The sequence below is a fragment of the Peromyscus leucopus genome, chromosome 4, assembly GCF_004664715.2.
Source record: "Peromyscus leucopus breed LL Stock chromosome 4, UCI_PerLeu_2.1, whole genome shotgun sequence".
NCBI classification, from domain to species: domain Eukaryota; kingdom Metazoa; phylum Chordata; class Mammalia; order Rodentia; family Cricetidae; genus Peromyscus; species Peromyscus leucopus.
Window position 1 is genome coordinate 56289588 of NC_051066.1, and position 19218 is coordinate 56308805.

The 19218-nt window shown below is 39.2% G+C and overlaps 1 protein-coding gene across 1 annotated transcript in view; it reads right to left on the reverse strand.

Annotated features, from left to right (window-relative positions):
* Nucleotides 1-746: 746 nt before the first annotated feature.
* Nucleotides 747-19218, reverse strand: part of Cerkl (ceramide kinase like) — a 96252-nt gene continuing 77780 nt past the window's right edge. Inside the window, exons 6-13 of the mRNA XM_028884599.2 lie at nucleotides 10080-10154; nucleotides 9216-9393; nucleotides 9082-9141; nucleotides 8317-8342; nucleotides 8123-8231; nucleotides 5740-5836; nucleotides 1653-1831; nucleotides 747-850 (exon numbers count right to left, since the gene is read on the reverse strand). Coding sequence (XP_028740432.1) covers nucleotides 769-850; nucleotides 1653-1831; nucleotides 5740-5836; nucleotides 8123-8231; nucleotides 8317-8342; nucleotides 9082-9141; nucleotides 9216-9393; nucleotides 10080-10154 — 806 coding nt within the window. The 3' untranslated portion in view covers nucleotides 747-768. The remainder of the gene's footprint in view (nucleotides 851-1652; nucleotides 1832-5739; nucleotides 5837-8122; nucleotides 8232-8316; nucleotides 8343-9081; nucleotides 9142-9215; nucleotides 9394-10079; nucleotides 10155-19218) is intronic.

Below are 19218 nucleotides of genomic sequence, written 5' to 3' on the forward strand. Positions count from 1 at the left end.
TTTATTTTTAAGGGCTATTTTTTTTGTACAAAAGTACATATATATAGTCTCATAAGAATTAAAGTAGTTATCTCATGAGGATATCTGTGTTAATACATGAAGATCAATATCAGTCTAGACCTATCTTTTTAAAGGATGGTCTCTGAGGAAATTTAAATTTGGATCATTACACTGAGAAGTGTGACCACTGAACGAACCCCAGCCTTTCGGGTACAAAGGAACATAGCTACCTCCTGGGCCACAATTTTGCCCAGTTAGAAAGATACTTTATGTATATTTTTAAATAAAACTTATTGTAAACTTAGAAATGTACCTGTATAATAAGCTTAAAAATCTTGTTACTTCAAAAGATGACATTTTGAGGTTGGCTTGGGGGACAATAGCCTAAGTGGAAAGATTTTTTTTTAATTAAGTAGTTGTTCATGGTTATATCACTAGATCCTTGTGGAGTTTGAAATTTTATAAAATCTATATTTTATCAGGCTATAAAAAATTGTAAAAAAAATAATAACAAAAAATATCCTCAACAATATTGACATAGCACAATGTTGTTTATATTAGATCCAACAAATGCCTTCCAAAAATCAGAATTTGATTTTTCATTGATTTCATATATTTATCTTGATTTTCAAAAACCTAGATAGTATTTCTAATTACATTAAGATAGATGTTTTAAACAGATACTTTCATTCAAAAATGCATTTTCTATTTGTGTATATGTTACATACCATATTCCTTCATAGTAAATTTCTACTTTACAGATTTCTTTTATATGCAATTACATGCTACTTTGGAATCATTCATTTCTTCCAGGCTTCCTCCATAAAGCCTGATCAGTCTTGGGTGCAGTCTATAAAGAATAATATAAAACTGATTATTTCATTTACCTGCCATTGTTATTTTTCACATACCTCATGAGTGTGTTACATAAAGCACAGATTAACAACCAACAAGCAGGACTACAAGCCAGCAAGCTGAAGGACCAAAACTCCAACATTTGTGACCATTCCAGAACCTTCTCGATCACCTTTCCAGCCTGGCTAATATCTTTCAATGCCTCTGTGAAGAGGCAGTTGTGAGAACATTCCATCTGGGGATGCTCCATATACACTTCAGCCTGCTAAAAGCCAGAGGGCTTACTGGGAGTGAGTGTGTAGGCTCCTACAACTGTTCATACCCATCATGCACTCTTGTCAATATGTACAATGTGGTTAATGCTTTGTAAAGCTCGAAAAAAAGCTCCCATTGCTTTATATGCTGTCTTGAAAAAAAAAAAACAAAACAGGACTTGATAAAAAAAAAAAAAGCAGTGTTCAACACAGTATTATGGTATTACAGCCCAGTTTGGGGGAGGCGACTAGAAACTGTGGCACTATAAATATTATCTTTCCAAAAGGCTTAAGACTACCCTCTAAGACCAACATTGTAAATTGTAAACACATTATCAGTATAGCTTATGCAAAATAATGATTTGCAATGCCAGCACAAATGCTCATATTTGTATTTATTGAACAGTGTGCGTGTCTTTTTACAGTTTGCTAACTTACTGGATTTTAATCTTCTATACGGGCAGTTAAGAGGAAGAACCTCATATTCTGTTAGTAGCGTTATGTCTGCTATTCTGCACAGCGAGTGTGAACTAGTGGGCTTACCTAATGTGGACCTCGGATGCAGCTTCCATTAAGTCACCATCTACATTCCAAGGAAATCCGTTTTCTGGAACAGTTGCAAGATTGCCACCCTCCTCCTGCTGGTTGTATCCATTGCTTTTACCCCTTGGATGGATTTTTACTTCTTCAATGGTGTAAGTCTCCACAAAGGGAAAATTGAACTAAATAGAACAAATGCAAATAATAGTGATGCCTTGTTTCCCCTTTATTACAAGAAAGTTTCACCATCATACTGACATTTTTTATTATTTTGAAACTCTGACAAGATAGCCCAGGTTTTCTGGGGCGGGGAGGGGGGGAATGCCTCTTTCCAGAAGCTTTCCAGGTCCAATCAACTCTACTGTATGACAGACAGTTCATACTTGTGAAGAATTTCCAACAATAACAATGCTATAATTTCCATTTAACGATAGACTTTTCAATTGATCCCACTGACTTCATTGTTACCTTTAGCTAATATGAAACAAACTTGAGCATTAACTTTCACACTTGGAATTTAATTCAAAAGAACCTAAAATTCAAAAGAACCTAAATCCAAACTTATAGACAGTACACAAGAGAAAGGAAAAAGGCAATCAAATACGATTTCCCAGGTCTTCACCTGCTGTTTTAACAAATGGACACAAAGGACAAAATAGTTGTTATTAACCATTCTCGAATGTCACTGGGTGATGTCCAAGTTGCATTTTTTTTTCTTTGCCAAAGTAAATTATTGGGGGTTGAGGAAACAATGAATCCTCAATTATATCTGTATAGAACCTTCTTCCAAGTAGGATGAGATGCAAAGATAAGAAGGGTGACGTGAATATCTGGGGTAGGGAATAGACGAGATTTAGTCCCTCACAGCTGTTCTCGGTTAACTCACAGAAATGCATCGCCAATGAAATGGGTGGTCATGCAGTTGCTTCTGTAAGGATGGTGCAGGCACTGAGAGCTTTATACCCAGTGTGGGAAATCTAATGTAGTCAGGACTCAAATAGCCTCACTGAGATCCAGGCTGGTCAGAGTTGCTGGGAGCTGAGGTGACCATGGATTCCACTGTGTAACTCAATTTATTGTACAGTTTAAGCTACAATATCTCCTGGGCCTTTGTTCTTTGTTGTGGTGGTATTCTAATTGTACTGAAATGTGATTTTGATTGTATGTTAATAAATAAAGTTGCCCGGGAGTCAGAGCTATTAGAGCCATAGACAGAGTGTGGCGGTGGTGGCACACGCCTTTAATCCCATAGATCTCTGTGTGTTCAGGGATACAGCCAGCATTGGAGACATATGCCTTTAAGACCTAGGGGGCTGTACATTCAGACAGTGACGAGGCAGTCATGTGTTTGGGTTTACAACCAATGAGAAGACAGAACAACATACTATAAAAAAAACCAAACAGACAGGATATAGCTCTTTTTCGGGAAGCTGGGACACCGCAGGAGGAAGGGTGAGATTTTAGCTCTGAGCTCTGACCTCTCGGCTTTCTCTTTTACATTGTTTCTGTGTTTCTTATTTAATAAGACGGTTAGTTACATCAACACTTTGTATGTAAACTAAGGGTTTTGGGGGAAAGACTGGCCCTTAATTTGTTTTAAACAACTTACAGAACTTTGTGCTTCCTTGAGGTTTATATGCAGAAAGGGTAGGGGAGACTATGTTTATTAAGGGATAATTCCCAAGCCGTTGTTCTAAAAATTTGAAATGATTACAGATTAGTATCTGTATTCCTAAGAAAATTATTGGCTATCTTAATTACTTTGAAGAACTCAATTGCAAAAAGGTTCAACATAAATTGTGTCCCCCATCCAAGAATTCATATGCTGAAGTCCTAATCTTGAGTGTCTTTCAGAACACAACTGTTTTTGAAAATATGGTTTCATACAACTACATTAAACATAGATCTAACCCAACATGACTTGTATCCTTGTGAGTGGTGGAAGTTTGAATTAATTGAAAAATTCAAGGGATTCATGTGTCCTAAGGGACAGCTACATGAAAATACAGTTAGAGAAGAACCATGCTCCCAAGAGACAGTGGCCTCATGAAAAAGTAAACCAGCTGATAGCTTCCTCAAGTTTTAGCACTGAAAGGGTGAGAAAATGGGTTATCAACACCCATGTAGTACATACTGAGGAAATGGGATGCTGTCCTTGGTAAAGAGTTAAGAGAAGGAGAAATCAGGTATTTTAGGAAAGCTCAACAAAAATTGCAAAAAAAAAAATATCAAAAGACAAAGAAACTGAAGCTATAGAAGTGAAAAGAAGGAGGTTTGGATTCAGAAGAGGGAGGAATATAAAAATGAGAACTAACAGATGCAGTTGAGGTAACGTGTGAAGAGATGGGGCAAGGGTTTCAGAGAGACTGCAGTGTGGGGAGAGTGCAGAAGGGGAAAAGTCAAGGTCAGCCACGGGTCTGTTGGACTGGGAGGCCTGGGGGGGGGCACATACAAACCTTCCAGCCCAGGGGAAGCCCAGGGGTCCTACAGATCTGACAACCCTTGAAGAGTGTGTGCTTACACAGCAAGCAGTTGAAATAATGAGAACAAAGAGAATACCCAGGAGACGGGATCCATAGAAGGTAGAGTTCTTTTAAAAGTTTTAAAGTCACTTGCCAAAGGTGACCACAGAGAACAAGAAATGTGGGGAGAGAGAAGATCCAGCAAGAGGGTGCATTTGAAAAAACCCTGAAGGGTAGTTTTATCCTCCATTTCATTGAGTTGGGAGTCACTATAAAAATAGTGAGGTGATCTTCAATGTGTTCTACAACTGTTCACAAATATTGACATTCCGGCCATGAAAATGTGGCTCAGAGAAAGAAATGTGAAAACAATTTGCAATTTGTTTCCTTCCCACATACTAGTACTGCTACGGATTCATCATCACACAGCTGAGAATCCTACTGTAAATAACATATATGTAGTCTTTCTTACATGGTAAAGTTTTTAACAAATGCATGACATGCTATCATATTTCCATATTTGCTTATAATTTATAGAAATTATTATGTGAATTACATATGATTATAAATACCAGATAAATGTAATTCTTTATTGTAGTGTGAAATTATGAGTCAAACATGGGGGACCTGGAGGGCTGGAGAGGTGGCTCAGCTGTTAAGGGTACTTCCTGCCCTTCCAGAGGACCCAAGTCTGGTTCCCAGTACAAAGGTCAGACAGCTCCCAACCACCTGACTCTAACACAAGCCCTCTTGTGGCTTCCAAAGGCAGAAACAGACACACAGTCTCTCTCTCTCTCTCTCTCTCTCTCTCTCTCTCTCTCTCTCTCTCTCTCTCTCTCTCTCTCTCCTCCCTCCCTCCCTCCCTCCCTCCCCCCTCCCTTCCTCCCTTGCTCCCTCCCAAGTTGTTGCTAGAGTGTGTGATCAACAGTCAGCCTCTGATGGTTAGCTGGATTTACTGCCCTCCTCCTCTCATGTGTCCTCTCCTAACTACATCCAAGCCCCATTTATAACATTAAGAATGTGTCAGTCTACAGGGTGTTCCAGCCACACTTGTGTATTTCAGACTAACAGCTGGGGCATAGTGCGAGCCCAAGGATATAGCTCATCATAGGTACCATTTCTCTTTCAGTCTAACCACTTAAGTGGAAGTATCTCTACATACGTTTTGAATAACATCTATAAAATGGGTAAGCACATATCTGCAAATCTATTGCAATCCATGAATATGAAGCAGGTGGTAAACAAATGTCAGTCAAATCTTAGCATCACAAGTTTAGAATCTGCTGCTGTAAAATGAAAAAGAAGGAACTCTCAGATTTCACTACTTTTCACTCTGAAGAACAGCTTGTGCGTGTGTAATTGTACCCTTAACTTCCTTCACTTTCCAATGTAATCCTAGAATTTTGGTTTTTCTTTGCACAATGGAAAAAAGTATAACCCATATGTCAAAAGGAGGAAATGGCACACACATTTCAAACTTTAAATGAGGGGCTGGGGAAAAAGGAATTAATGTAGGCAGAAGAAAAAAAAAGTTTTTCATGAGGCAAGACCTGGTGTTACTCTCTGAAGCCTCTTTCTCTCCATGATTTTGAACTTTGCAAAAACATACCAAAAAGGAACGGCTGTACCTGATTCTTTATACTGGAGTATCTCTTCAGGTGCTTTACAAATTCTGGTCGAGTAGTGTTCCGTACAGCTATGAGAGCCATGCTTCCATTATTTAATCTGAAATTAAACATTTGTATTTAAGAATTAAGAAGTTTATCACAGACTGTGTCTGAAACCACCCCCATATCATTTTGGCTCACAAACATAGTATTCACCAGAGGATACTGATCAATATCAAAAAAATCACCATGTTGAACTGACCTAAAATATTTAAACTGTGCTCTTGCTGTGCTCTTGCTGAAGTGAGAGAATCTTTCAAATTAGTTTTATTAATCCCTAGGGTTTCTTCTCAGCAAAACCTGACTGCATGGGCTCTTCGAAAATCAAACCTTCATACACCCTAGTCACATCAAGGAGTAATATTAAATCTGCCACAATTATTTAAGAGTTCTGAACAGGAAGCTAAGGATGCATTTTGAAAAGTGTAGGGTGACATAGTGTACATCTGCAAATGGTCTGAGATAACCTGCAGCTAGACGTTTTTCTAAAATCTAAATTGTTTATTTATGGGCAGAAGGTCTATGTGACACAGAAGACAAGTCAGAGTGCCCTGGGGAGAGGAGGTAGAGTGAAGAATAACTATCGCATATGTTCAACTAGACAACAGAGCATTTTAATCTTGCAGGACACTTCCAGCCAACAAGAGAGACTAGAAATCTAAAGGTGTGGTCTAGTGCCAACCTAGCCACCCACAAATTCATTAGCTTTGGAAGACATTTTGCAGAAATACATGCAAATAATTTCATGCTTGATTTCAGTGCAAACACAAAGTTGTCCCAAGTATACCAATGATATTAAAAGGAGCCTTTAAATCTATGGAGGCTCAAGTAGAGCTGTGAGGACCCTTGGAGGTCACCTCATCTTCTAGCCGTTCTTTGTAAGGATGGACCACTCCCAGTGGAAGGCACACAATGGCAAACAAAAGAATTACTAACAGCGAAGCTCTTATCTTCAGATAAGGGCCCAATACCCCCACTCTCCACTATGTTGTCTATTCCTTCTGGAAGCAGACAGCACCGGAGTACACATGGCATTGTCTTTGTATATCATTTGTCTTAGTGGTATGGTTTTATAAACACTATCCCTTCTAATTTGTTCCACATGTTTGCATTTGGAAGAGAACTACTTTTAGTTTCAAAATGGATATTTGCTTAAAAGAATGTGCAAATAAAAGAGAATACTTCTAATCCTGTGAAGATATAAAAGGCCTCACTGCTTATTTCATTAAAATGTAGCCAAGAGACTCCTATGCACCATTGTTCACATTAAGTGAACCAAAATGTCTCCCTGACTGAAAGCATCAACATAACCCAGATCCCCTGCCAGAGAAGTACGTGCTCTTAACTACTGAGCCATCTCTCCAGCTTTTAGATTAAGGATTTGCTTGTAGTAGAACTGGAGAGCAGAGACATTCACAAGAAACCTCAACCTTTGGCATACTATTCTCAACAAGCAGTGAAGTGAAAGCAAACAAAAAGGCACAACACAAAGTTATGTCAAGACTCAAGGAATACTTTAGCCAGAGGGTTAGTAAAATGCCAGTGACTATATGGCAGTTTTTTTACAGTTCAAAATTGTTCACACTCTATTGTGCAGACAAATCCTTTAGGAAGATTTAATATCATACAAAGAGAAACTACCTTGTTTACCCATATTTCTCATTCCTTTAAAAATTTAATACTTCATTAATTCTTTGAGAAGTTCATATATTTTGATAACATTAAACCCCATTTGTTCCCCTAATTCCACCCAGATCCACTCCCTACATTCTCACCCATTCCCAACTTCATGTTATCTTTCATCTCCCAATAATACACTGAGTCTATTTTGTATTGCTCAACTCATGAATGTGGGGGCCATGCACATGATCAACTACCAGTGGCCACATCCTTAAAGAAAACTGGCTCTTCCTTCTCTCAGAAATCATCGACAGTTCTTCCCCTCATCAGCTAGGGGTGTGGGCACGAGCCCTCCCTGTACCATGCTAGGGCATTGACTGGCTGAATCTTACACAGATCCTGTTCAGGCAACCAGAGCTGCTGTTGAATGCATCAGTACTGTCTTGTCCAGAAGACACCATTTTATTGCAGTCCTCCTCTGACCTCGGGCTCTTACAGTCTCTCCACACCTCTTCCATAATGGTCCTTGAGCTTTGGTGGGGATCAGGAGGATGATAGGGATGCCCCATTTGTAGCTGAGCACTCCATTCACTGACATTTATCCTCTGCACTTTTATCAGAGAATACATGTTTAACACATTTCTAGGTAGCAAATAGTTGAAGTATTCCCAAAGAGAAAATTATTTATAAAATGTAAGCATTTAGCAGTCCTCGAAATACTCACCTGGTGTCAGGTGCAAAGCCCCTGGGAGCCACTGAACACAGACAGGGGATTGCCATGATGCTGATGTTCAAGAACTGCCCTTGGATGGTTTGCCATTGACCACTATGGTCTAAAGGAAATGGAAGTGGATGGTTACTTTCTCTCCCCAGTCACTAGCGCAAGGTAGGGCTTACAGCACATTCTTTCTGACTCACCAGATTCTGGAGATTGTTCTGTTTTTCTAGAAGTAACAGAAACAAAAATATGTCACACATATGCAAAGCTAGCATCTACTAAACATGAGGAGACTAGAGAACCCATAATTGCATATGTAAAACATTCCTTAATAGGTTATCACTTACAGTATAAATGTATTATAAGGAAAAATTTTCATTTTTTAATGACCGGAACTCTTCCTCAATGTTGCTTTAATATTTAAATTCCATGCTACTCCAAAAATTCTCATAAAGACCAAAACTGTGTGTTTGAGGCTTGTGGCTGTACCTAAAGTCTGGATCCTGGCAGGCACTCAAATAAGTGTTAGACAGATAGATCGGTGGATGACTGGCTGGCTGTCAGTCTGGAGGGATGGTTGCTTCTGAAGACAGGTGATAAACTCTATGTTTACTAGAAGATGTAGGAGTGTATGATTCTATACTCTTCATTAGTATTTGAGAAAACAGCTAAAAGCACAAGTCTAATAAACTGCTTAAATCAAAGTAGTTTATTCTTTGAAGAGAAATAAAGAGGTGCAGTGGTTAAGAACACTGACTGCTCTTGCAGAGGGCCCACATTCAGTTCCTACCACCACATGGCAGCTCACAATTATCTGCAACTCCAGTTTCAGGGGATCTGACTCCTCTTCTGGTCTGGGCACCAGCCATGTATATGGTACATACATGCAGGCAAATCAATTGTACATGTTTTATTAAAAATAAAAATGAGTAACTATATCAACATTACACAGAGCTTTTATTTACCTTTCTTGTTTGTCCTGAGAGCAACCAGCTGGTAAAAATGATATTTTGCAATCCTCTGGCCTAAATAATGAAATTCATAATGAATAGTCATTGGTGTTAGGATACAGAATTTTTGCCTTAGGAAAAACACTTACTGAAGTTTGGCCAAAGCTTTGAGTACAGCAAAGTCTCTCCGCCGACTCGGGGACATCCATCGGTATTTCTCTGCCAGAGCCAAAGTCCTTCCACCAAAGCCGAACATGGCCGAGAACCCAAAGCGAAGAAGCTTGCCAGCAGAGCTAAATGTGCAGACATCTACTGTCTGTATGTGACCTTGGATGGTGTATGCAGTCCCCCAGTGAGTGGTTGCAGCAGCAGACAGCAGAGAGAATGTTTATTTACTTAAGGAATATTGCCAGGTACCATACATCATAGCTACTAACTACACTTGCTTTCTCTGCATCTGTCTTTACTATAACAACTGTAAATGCCACTTTCAAGTTTTCCAAGTGATGAGCAAAGAAACTCAAATTAGTAAATCTTATAGCCTTGCATGTGATGCCGAAGTAGATATACCAGGAAAACATAGCTAATATTGGTTTTGTATTGCGTTTATCTGAACTTGAATGCTATCACATGTGAGTGTGCCCTGGTAGTTTTCCTATAATATGATTTTAGTCCTGAAGTACTGGTACAAGCCAACAATAGCACAGATTACATATGCAAATGTATGCATGGACTTTTTCCATTGTGTTTTAAAACTGATTTTAAAATCCATTACTATATTTTCCCCATCAAGATTATAGTCAAACTTCGTTTATTGCTCTTTTCAAAGCAAGTAGTTGAAATGAAAGGCAATTTAACTAGAAGATGACTTGCCTTTGAGCTTTAGTCAAACATTTCTATGCTTAGAGACAGAGAACTTACCATTCCCAGAGAAGACTGACAGAAACACAATAGTTAATTCTGTGAACAAAAGCTTCCTTCTCCCACCTGGACCTCTCTAGAAGAATTCTCACCCATTATTATGTGCATAGTTGCAGTCACTACGTGAGAAATTCCACAAAGAGAATGTGCCAGTACATTCGTAGATCCTGCCAAAACAATTTTGAAATACATATCAGTAGAGTCTGTGTTTTAAATTAACATGTGCTCTTATTACACATAACCATGTATGTTCAGATAAAAATTAATGGAAGCTTATGACAGAAAAAATGGATTAAAAAGCATTAGAAATACAGCTTTCCATTCACAGCACAGATAAACGTTAAATGTTTGCAGAACTGTCAAACTTCTAAATGATTTAAAAGTTATAAAAACTCCCCCCCTTGCCCCTTGACACCTGCAGCTGGTGGGGTACCTGACCCAACCCCTCACCGGCTACAGCATTCAGGAGAATGGTCCTCTGCCTCATGTGGGCAGTACAGCAGAATAGACAGGGGTGCAGGTAAGCCAGCCCTGAGCACCTGAGAGGAGCATAGCCAGTACAGCCTCCCTTGTCTTCAGTGTGGTGGTGGGGAGGAGGGAAAGACGCCCTCCCCTCCTACCCCTACCACCTTTAGTTGGTGAAGAAGCTGACTCCTTTACCAGATGCTACACTCGGAGGAGCGGGCCCTGCATCTTGTCTGGGCAGCACAGCAGGACTGACCATGTTGAGGAGGGCACAGGTGAGCCAATCCTGAGACTGTGAGCATGGGAGATCTAACCCCACCTCTCATCTGCCATATGGTGGCATGGGTTGGGGGAGAGATGCCCATCAATGCCCGAGGCAGGAGGGAGAGCTGGCCCTGAGGTTATAAGAGCAGGAAGAGCTGCTCCTGCCCTCCACCAGCTGCAACACTTGGGAGAGCAGGCCCTGTACCTCACCTGGGCAGCACAACAGAGCTGAGCCTGCTGGTGGGGGTGTGAGTGTGCCAGTCCCAATGTTGTGAACATGGAAGAGCTGTCCCCATTACTCATCTGTCACATGGCAACACGAGCAGGGAAGAGATGTTCCTCTCCACTGCACCCCCCAGCCCTTCAACACCTAAGGCAGGTGGAAGAGCTGGCCCTGAGGTCATAAGAACAGGAGAGCTGCTCCTGCCCCTCATCAGCTGCAGCACTCGGGGGCAGCCCCTACACCTCACCTGGGCAACACAGTAGAGCTGTCCTTGAAGGTGTAAGTGTGGGAGAACAGATCCTGAGGACACGATTCTGGAAACCTCACCCTGGTGACGAGGACATGGGAGAGCTGACAGGCTGACCAACCCTGCAACTACCCAGGCCCAGAACCAGAGTTATGTGTTGGCTCACCCCAACATCCACCCCATCTGTGAACTCCTGGATCACGGGGTGGCACGGGGGTTGGGAGTCGGTCCTGCAGACCCAGGACTGCAGTACCTCCATGACACAGGGCAGCAATGGGATGTCCAGGAAGAGTTCCAGTGAGGGCCCAGTGTCGGTGGTGTAGCAGAGACCAGGGGCCTTGAACCAGACCAATAATTCTTTGTGATGAACTGATGCATGTAAAGATGTATGGATAAAGGGGTTTACTGTGTGACTTACTGTACCATACTATAACTTCCATGACAAGATTATCCCTTTATTCCTTTTTCCCCCCTTTCTTCTCTTAAATTTTATTTTGTTTTATTTTTTGGGAGATGAGGGTGGGTGGGTGATATGAAGAGACATGATGTGAAAGACACAAAGAATAAATAAAAAGGAAGTTAAATAAATAAAAGTTAGAAAATACCACAAAATATTAGAAAATGGGCTGGAGCCCAGTCATACAGTGCTTATAAGGCTAGCATATGTAAGGCCTCTCTCATGTATAACAAATTAGAGAATAGTTTATTGACTCACAGCTATTTTGATCATGATATTTATATTCTCCTTTCAAAATTACAATTATATAGAGGCTTATTCCATCCAACTTTAACGAATAAGCCTTTAGCTTCTATACAAAAATGGGCACTAACAGCAGAAGAATGTCTGTATTGAGCAAAGACAAATGCATAGATAATTCAGTCAATAATGAAAAAATACCTTATCATTTTAAACTCTGACAGGCATGTTCAAAATACATTCTGTGAATCTTAGAGGTAAAACTCTCACTTCAAGTGGGTTTCCTTTCTACATCTGAGAGGAAAACTGTCCCATGTGAAGATAATACTTAAACTGATTATTGCCATCTAAAAATGTGTATGCAAGATGTAATTTCTGATTTTCATAATCATTGGGCTAATCTAAATACTCTAGGATTCCTCCATCTACTCACTGAAGGGAAAAACTCCCTAGCGAAGGTCCTGTGATATTTATATGTGACCAAAGTCATACAGGCTTGCTTCCAAAGGGGGAAGTAACCACTCTTCCTCTCAAGGCCAGTAAGAACATTGGAATGTATGGCAAGAGGGTAAATTGGGCAATCCGCTGGATTTGGCTAGCCAGGGGCATTTCTGTGACCATGACCAAGCACTTCAGTAGTGTCACCGGCAACTGTCCTTTGATATTCAGTTGCAGAAGCTGAAATATCTCAGCTGCTGCTACTGTCAACTAAGATGTCATTGAAATAAGCATTACATAACCAAACATTAAACAACAATAAGCACATTTTTAATAACTAATGACAAATGAGCATAATTAAACCAAAACTCTAGCCATAACAATACAATGCCACCAAAGCTCACCTCACTAACTGCTAAAGTCATTCTGACTGATTTGCCAAAAACAAGCTATGCTCGGACTCTAATTACTTAAAATATGACAATATGACTGTTTACTGAACGGTGCCCATTATGAACAGCACACAAATATCAAAATCATCCTAGTTTTGGTCAGAACAGTTACTCAAGAGAACTAGATAAAGAAATTGGAAAAGAAGGAGTTAAATTGTCATTGGTGCAAACAACATGATCATTTAGAAAACCCCAAAGACTTCAGTAAAGTTGCAGGATACAAAATTAATATGTACATATAATGTTTTTATTTACTTATAGCAAATTGTTGCAAAGAAATCAAGACAATAAGCCATTTGCAAATACTGCCAAAGATACTTAGGAGCAAATTTCCCTGAAGAAACAAAGGACTTGCAAGCTTAAAGCTATAAACATCAATGGAAGAGATTGAAGGTGACAGAAATAAATGCATCGCTATCTTGTGTTCACAAACTAGGAGAGGTAATCCTGCTAAAATATCAGCACTATCCTAAGCAGTTCCTATCAAAGGATCCAAAGCAATCTCTATGAAAATTTACATAGCGCTTACAACTTCAAAATCTACTATAAAGCCCTAGTTGTTGAAACAGCATGCTGCTGGCATTAAAAACAGGTATATATATCAACAGAATATAAGACCAAGACCCTAAATGGATAACTCCAGCACTTATGGTGAAACTGGTATTAAATAAACATACAAAAACAAAACAACAAAAGAAAGTTATAGTCACCAAAACTAAACACTGGATGTCCACATGCAGGAAAGTGAAATCAGACTCTCACATAACTTGTACCCAAACCCAACTGATAATTGATTAGATACGGCCAGACCATTAGTGGAAGCCAAGAGAGAGGGAGAGTGCCATGCTGTTGTTCTAATCCCCAAAGGAAAAATGTACACATAGGATTATACCCCACTGAAAAGCTTCACATAGATCAAGAAACTCTAGAGTTGGAGATGAACAACAGAACTGGAAAACACATGAGAAAGCCCATAGCTGATGAGGAGCTCACATCCAAAATACAGACAAGTGTCATTTGTGAAGGCAACCCAGTCTGAGAAATATGTTTTTAAGTGCCTTTGTCACCATGCCAAATTCAAAGAGCAGATTCACACAATCCGGGATGGTATAACCTTGAACATGCCTAAACTATATACCATTGCTCCTAGCTTCAAGCCAGGTTACTGTGCTGGACAATATAGATAACTCTAACACCATGGTAAGGCTATATCTAAAGTAGAGGAAAAATACCAAGAAGTATTTTAAAAATAACAATCAAAGGTGCTTTTGTACCATGAGTGGGGATTCCAGAAATGAGGTTGATTAAATCAAGGCATGGGTGTAAAGGACTTGGACAATGCTGCACACTATTATCAATTTTATAAATGCTATACTTCTGTATTATAGTAAATTTAAAGTTTGTATTAGTACTAAGTTAACTTTAGCTTCCTGTGCATTTATAACCTTTTACATTTTTAAAACTTTTTGACTCTTTTTCTATTAACTGGAAATCCCCCCTTTTATTAACAATATATTCTTTTCTCATACAATATATCCTGATTAAAGTTTCCCCTCCCTCTACTCCATTCAGTTCCTCCCCACCTCACCTTCCATGCAGATCCACTCCCTTCTTTCTGTCTCTCATTAGGAAAGAACAGGCTGCTAAGAGGTAACAACAAAACATAAAAAATAAGGTATAATAAGATAAAACAAAACCCATCAAATTGAAGTTGGACAAGGCAATCCAATAGAAGGCTTAAAAAAAAGCCCAAGAGAAGACACAAGAATCAAAGATCCACTCATTCACACTCAGGAGTCCCATAAAAATACTAAACTAAAAGCTATAATATATACACAGAGTATCTGGTAAAAACCCATGTAGGCCCAGTGCTTGCTACTTCAGTTTCTGAGTTCATATGGGCCTTGCTCAGCTGATTTAGGGGGCCTTGTTCTCCTGGTGTCCTCCTTCCCCTCTGGCTTTTACACTTTCTTTCTGTTTAATCTTCCAATGGTTCCCCTGAGCTCTGATGGGAGGGATTTGATGGACACATCCCATTTGAAGCTGTGTCTTCCAAGGTCTCTCTCTATATAAATAATGTTTGGCTATGGGGCTCTGTATTTGTTCCCATCTGCTGCAGGAAGAAGCCTCTCTGATGATGGCTGAATAAGGCACTATCTATGAGTTCATAATAGTTATGTTAAACTACGGACTTTTAAAATTATGTCCTTGCTGTGGGATGTCTTTCTGTATGCTGTGAATATGCGTTGCTTCCATTGGTTAATAAATAAAGCTGCATTGGCCTATGTCAGGGCAGAATGGAGCCAAGCAGGAAATCCAAGAAAGATAGAGAATGGTGGAGTCAGGGCAGATGCTGCAAGCAGCTGCCAAGAGAAGTAGGATGTCAGAGAGCAGGCAATGCCACAAAGCCATGTGGCAAAACATAGATTAATAGGAATGGGCTGAGTTAAGTTGTAAGAGCTAGCTAGCAAGAAGCCTGAGCCATAGGCCATATAGTTTGTAATTAATATAGGCCTCTGTGTGTTTACTTGGGACTGAGCAGCTGTGGGACTGGGTGGGACACGGAAACTTACATCTATATTTGGTGCCCAACATGGGGCATGAGTTTCCACCTACAACCCGAGAGAACTTAAAAAGAGATACTAGAACAGAGGTAAGAGCAGCTTCCTAGTTCATGTCTCTCATTACTGACCATGGTACAGAGGCAGGTAACAGAAAGTCTACAAACTCGCGGAAACTGAACATTCTCTGTAGAATGACTACTGTGTCAAGGAAGAAATAAGAAAGAAATTAAAGACTTCCTAGAATTCAATGAAAATCAATGCACATCATACCCAAACTTATGGGACACTATGAAAGCAGTACTAACAGGAAAATTCGTAGCATTAAGTGCCTGCATGGGGAAATTGTCGAGAACTCATACTAGCAACTTAACAGCATGCCTGAAAGCTCTAGAACAAAAAGAAGCAAATACACCCAAGAGGAGTTGATGGCAGGAAATAATCCAACTGAGGGCTAAAATCAATAAATTAGAAACAAAGTGAACAGTACAAAGAATCAATAAAGCAAAGAGTTGTTTCTTTGAGAAAATCAACAGGATAGACAAACCCTTATTCAAACCAACTAAAAGACACAAAGATAATATCCAAATCAACAAAATCAGAAACAAAAAGAGGGATATAACAGCAGACACTGAGGAAATTCAAAGAATCATTAGGTCATACTTCAAAAACCTGTACTCCACTGGATTGGAAAAATCTAAAAGAAATGGACAAATTCCTTGATAGATACCACTTACTAAAGTTAAATCAAGGTTATATAAACAATTTAAATAGACATATACCCCCTAAAGAAAGAGAAGAAGTCAATAAAAGTTTCCCAACAAAATAAAAGCCCAGGGCCAGACAGTTTTAGCACAGAATTCTACCAGACTTTCAAAGACGAACTAATACCAATACTCCTCAAATTATTCCACAAAATAGAAACAGAAGGAACATTGCCAAATTCATTTTGTGAGGCTACAGTCAGCCTGATACCTAAACCACATCAAGATTCAACAAAAAAAAGAGAATTGCAGACCAATTTCCCTCATGAATATTGATGCAAAAATACTTAATAAAATACTGGCAAACCAATTTTGAGAATACATCAAAAGATCATCCACCATGATCATCCCAGAGATGCAGGGATGGTTCAACATATGAAAATCTGCCAATGTAATCCACCATATAAACAATCTGAAAGAAAAAAAAAACTCACATGACTATCTCATTTAGATGCTGAAAAAGCATTTGACAAAAATCCTACACTCCTTCATAATAAAAGTCTTAGGGAGATCAGGGATGCAAATACATAATAAAGGCAATTTACAGCAAGCCTATAGCCAACATCCAATTAAATGGAGAAAAACTCAAAACAATTCCACCAAAATAAGAAACAAGACAATGTTGTCCATTCTCTCTATATCTATTTAATATAGTACTTGAAGTTCTAGCTAGAGCAATAAGACAATTAATGGAGATCAAGAGGATATAAATTAAAAAGGAAGAAGTCAAAGTATTGCTATTCACAGATAATATGATAGTATATATAAGCAACTCCGAAAATTCTACCAGGGAACTCCTATAGCTGATAAATATCTTCAGCAAAGTGTCAGGGTACAAGATTTACTCAAAAAATTCAGTAGCTCTCCTATATACAAACAAAAATCAGGCTAAGAAAGAAACCATGGAAACAATAGCCACAAATAATATAAAATATTTTGGGATAACTCTAACTAAGCAAGTGAAAGACCTGTATTGCAATAACTTCAAGCCTTTGAAGAAAGAAATTGAATAATATATCAGAAAATGTATATGATCCCATGATCATGGATCATATACAGTAAGATTAACATAGTAAAACAATGGCTATTTTACCAAAAGCAATCTACAGATTCAATGTAATCCCCATCAAAATCTCAACACAATTCTTACAGACCTTAAAAGGACAATATTAAACTTCATATGGAAAAACAAAAAACCCAGGATAGCTGAAACAATCCTGTACAATAAAGGAACTTCCAAGGTTATCACCATCTCAATTGCAAGCTGTACTACAGAGCAATAGCAATAAAAACTGCATAATACTGGCATAACAACAGACAGGCTGATCAATGGAATTAAATTGAAGATCCAGATATAAATCTATTTACCTAAGGACACATGATTTTTGACAAAAAGCCAGAAATACACAATGGACAAAAGAAAGCATCTTCAACAAATGGTGCTGGTCTAACTGGATATTGACATGTAGAAGAATGTATATAGATCCATATTTATCACCCTGCACAAAACTCAGATCCAAGTGGATCAAAGACCTCAACACAAAACCAGACACATTGAACATGACAGAAGCGAAAGTGGTGAATAACCTTCTTTATTGGCACAAGAGACAAATTCCTGAACAGAACACCAATAGCACAAGCCCTAAGATTGACAATGAATAATGGAACCTCACGAAACTAACAAACTTCTATAAGGCAAAGTCACTGTCAAAAGGACACTGATAAAACGGTAGCCTACAGAATGGGAAAAGACTTTCACTGACCCCACTTTTGACAGAGGGCTAATATCCAAAATATATAAAGAACTCAGGAAACAAGACATCACCAAACTAAATAATCCAATTTTAAAAAGGGGTACAGATCTAAACAGAGAACTCTCAATAGAGGAATATCAAATGGCCTAGAAGCACTTAAAGAAATGTTCAACATCCTTAGCCATTAGGGAAACACAAATCAAAATGACTCTGAGATTACATCTTATACCAGTGGAATCGATAAAATAAATAACAAAAGTGACAGCTCATGCTGGTGAGGATATGGAGCAAGAGAAACACTTTATCATTGCTGGTGGGAGTACAAACTTGTACAGCTATTATGGGAATATATAGAGAGGTTCCTTAGAAAATTGGGAATCAATCTACCTCAAGACCCAGCTATACCAATCCTGGACATATACCCAAAGGAGGCTCTACCTTCTTCAAGGACATTTGCTCAACTATGTTCACGGGAGCTTTATTTGTAATAGCTAGAAATTGCATACAACCTAGATGTCCTTCAACCAAAGGTTGAATACAGAAAATGTGGTACATTTACACAATAAAGTATTACTCAGCTATTAAAAAAAAAAAAACAATGTGGAATTTGTAGGCAAATGGATGAAACTAGAAAAAAAATCATCCTGAGTGAAGTAACCCAGACCCAAAAAAGACAAACATGGTATGTACTCACTTATAAGTGGGTATTAGTTTAAAGTAAAGAATAACCACGCTACACTCCACAGACCCAGAGAGGCATAAGTTACAAGAAGGGCCCAAGTGGGGAAATAGAATAGATTTTGTAGGTAGACTGAGGACAAGTGGGGATGGGAACAGGATGAATTAGGTGGTAAGGGGGAGAGTACTAGGAGAAACAACTGGAATTGGGTGGCATTTCAGAGGTGAAATAGAAACCTAGTTCGATAGAAACTTCCAGGAGTTCATGAGGGTAATCCTAGCATACACTTCTAGTAATGCAGACATGGAACCTGAACTGTCCATCTTCTGCAACCAGGCAAGGCTTCTAGTGGTGGGATTGGGGCACCAACCTTCTACCTACATTGAGTCATGCCTGCAAGATGAGCTGGTGTAAAAGTGGTGAGAAACTTGTTGAGGTGGCCAATCAATGACTGTTCCAAGTTGAGAGCCATGCCACAAGAGGAAGCCTGTGCCAAACACTGCCTGGATGATCAGTAACCAGAGTCTGGATAGCCCAGAGACCAAGGATAAGAACCAAACATGATAAAAAAAATGAGAACCAAACATGTCGATAAAATGATTCCTAGTGATACTCATAGGCTGGAGCTGAACATAATCATCATGAGAGAGGCTTCATCCAGCAACTGATGGGAGCAGATGCAGAGAC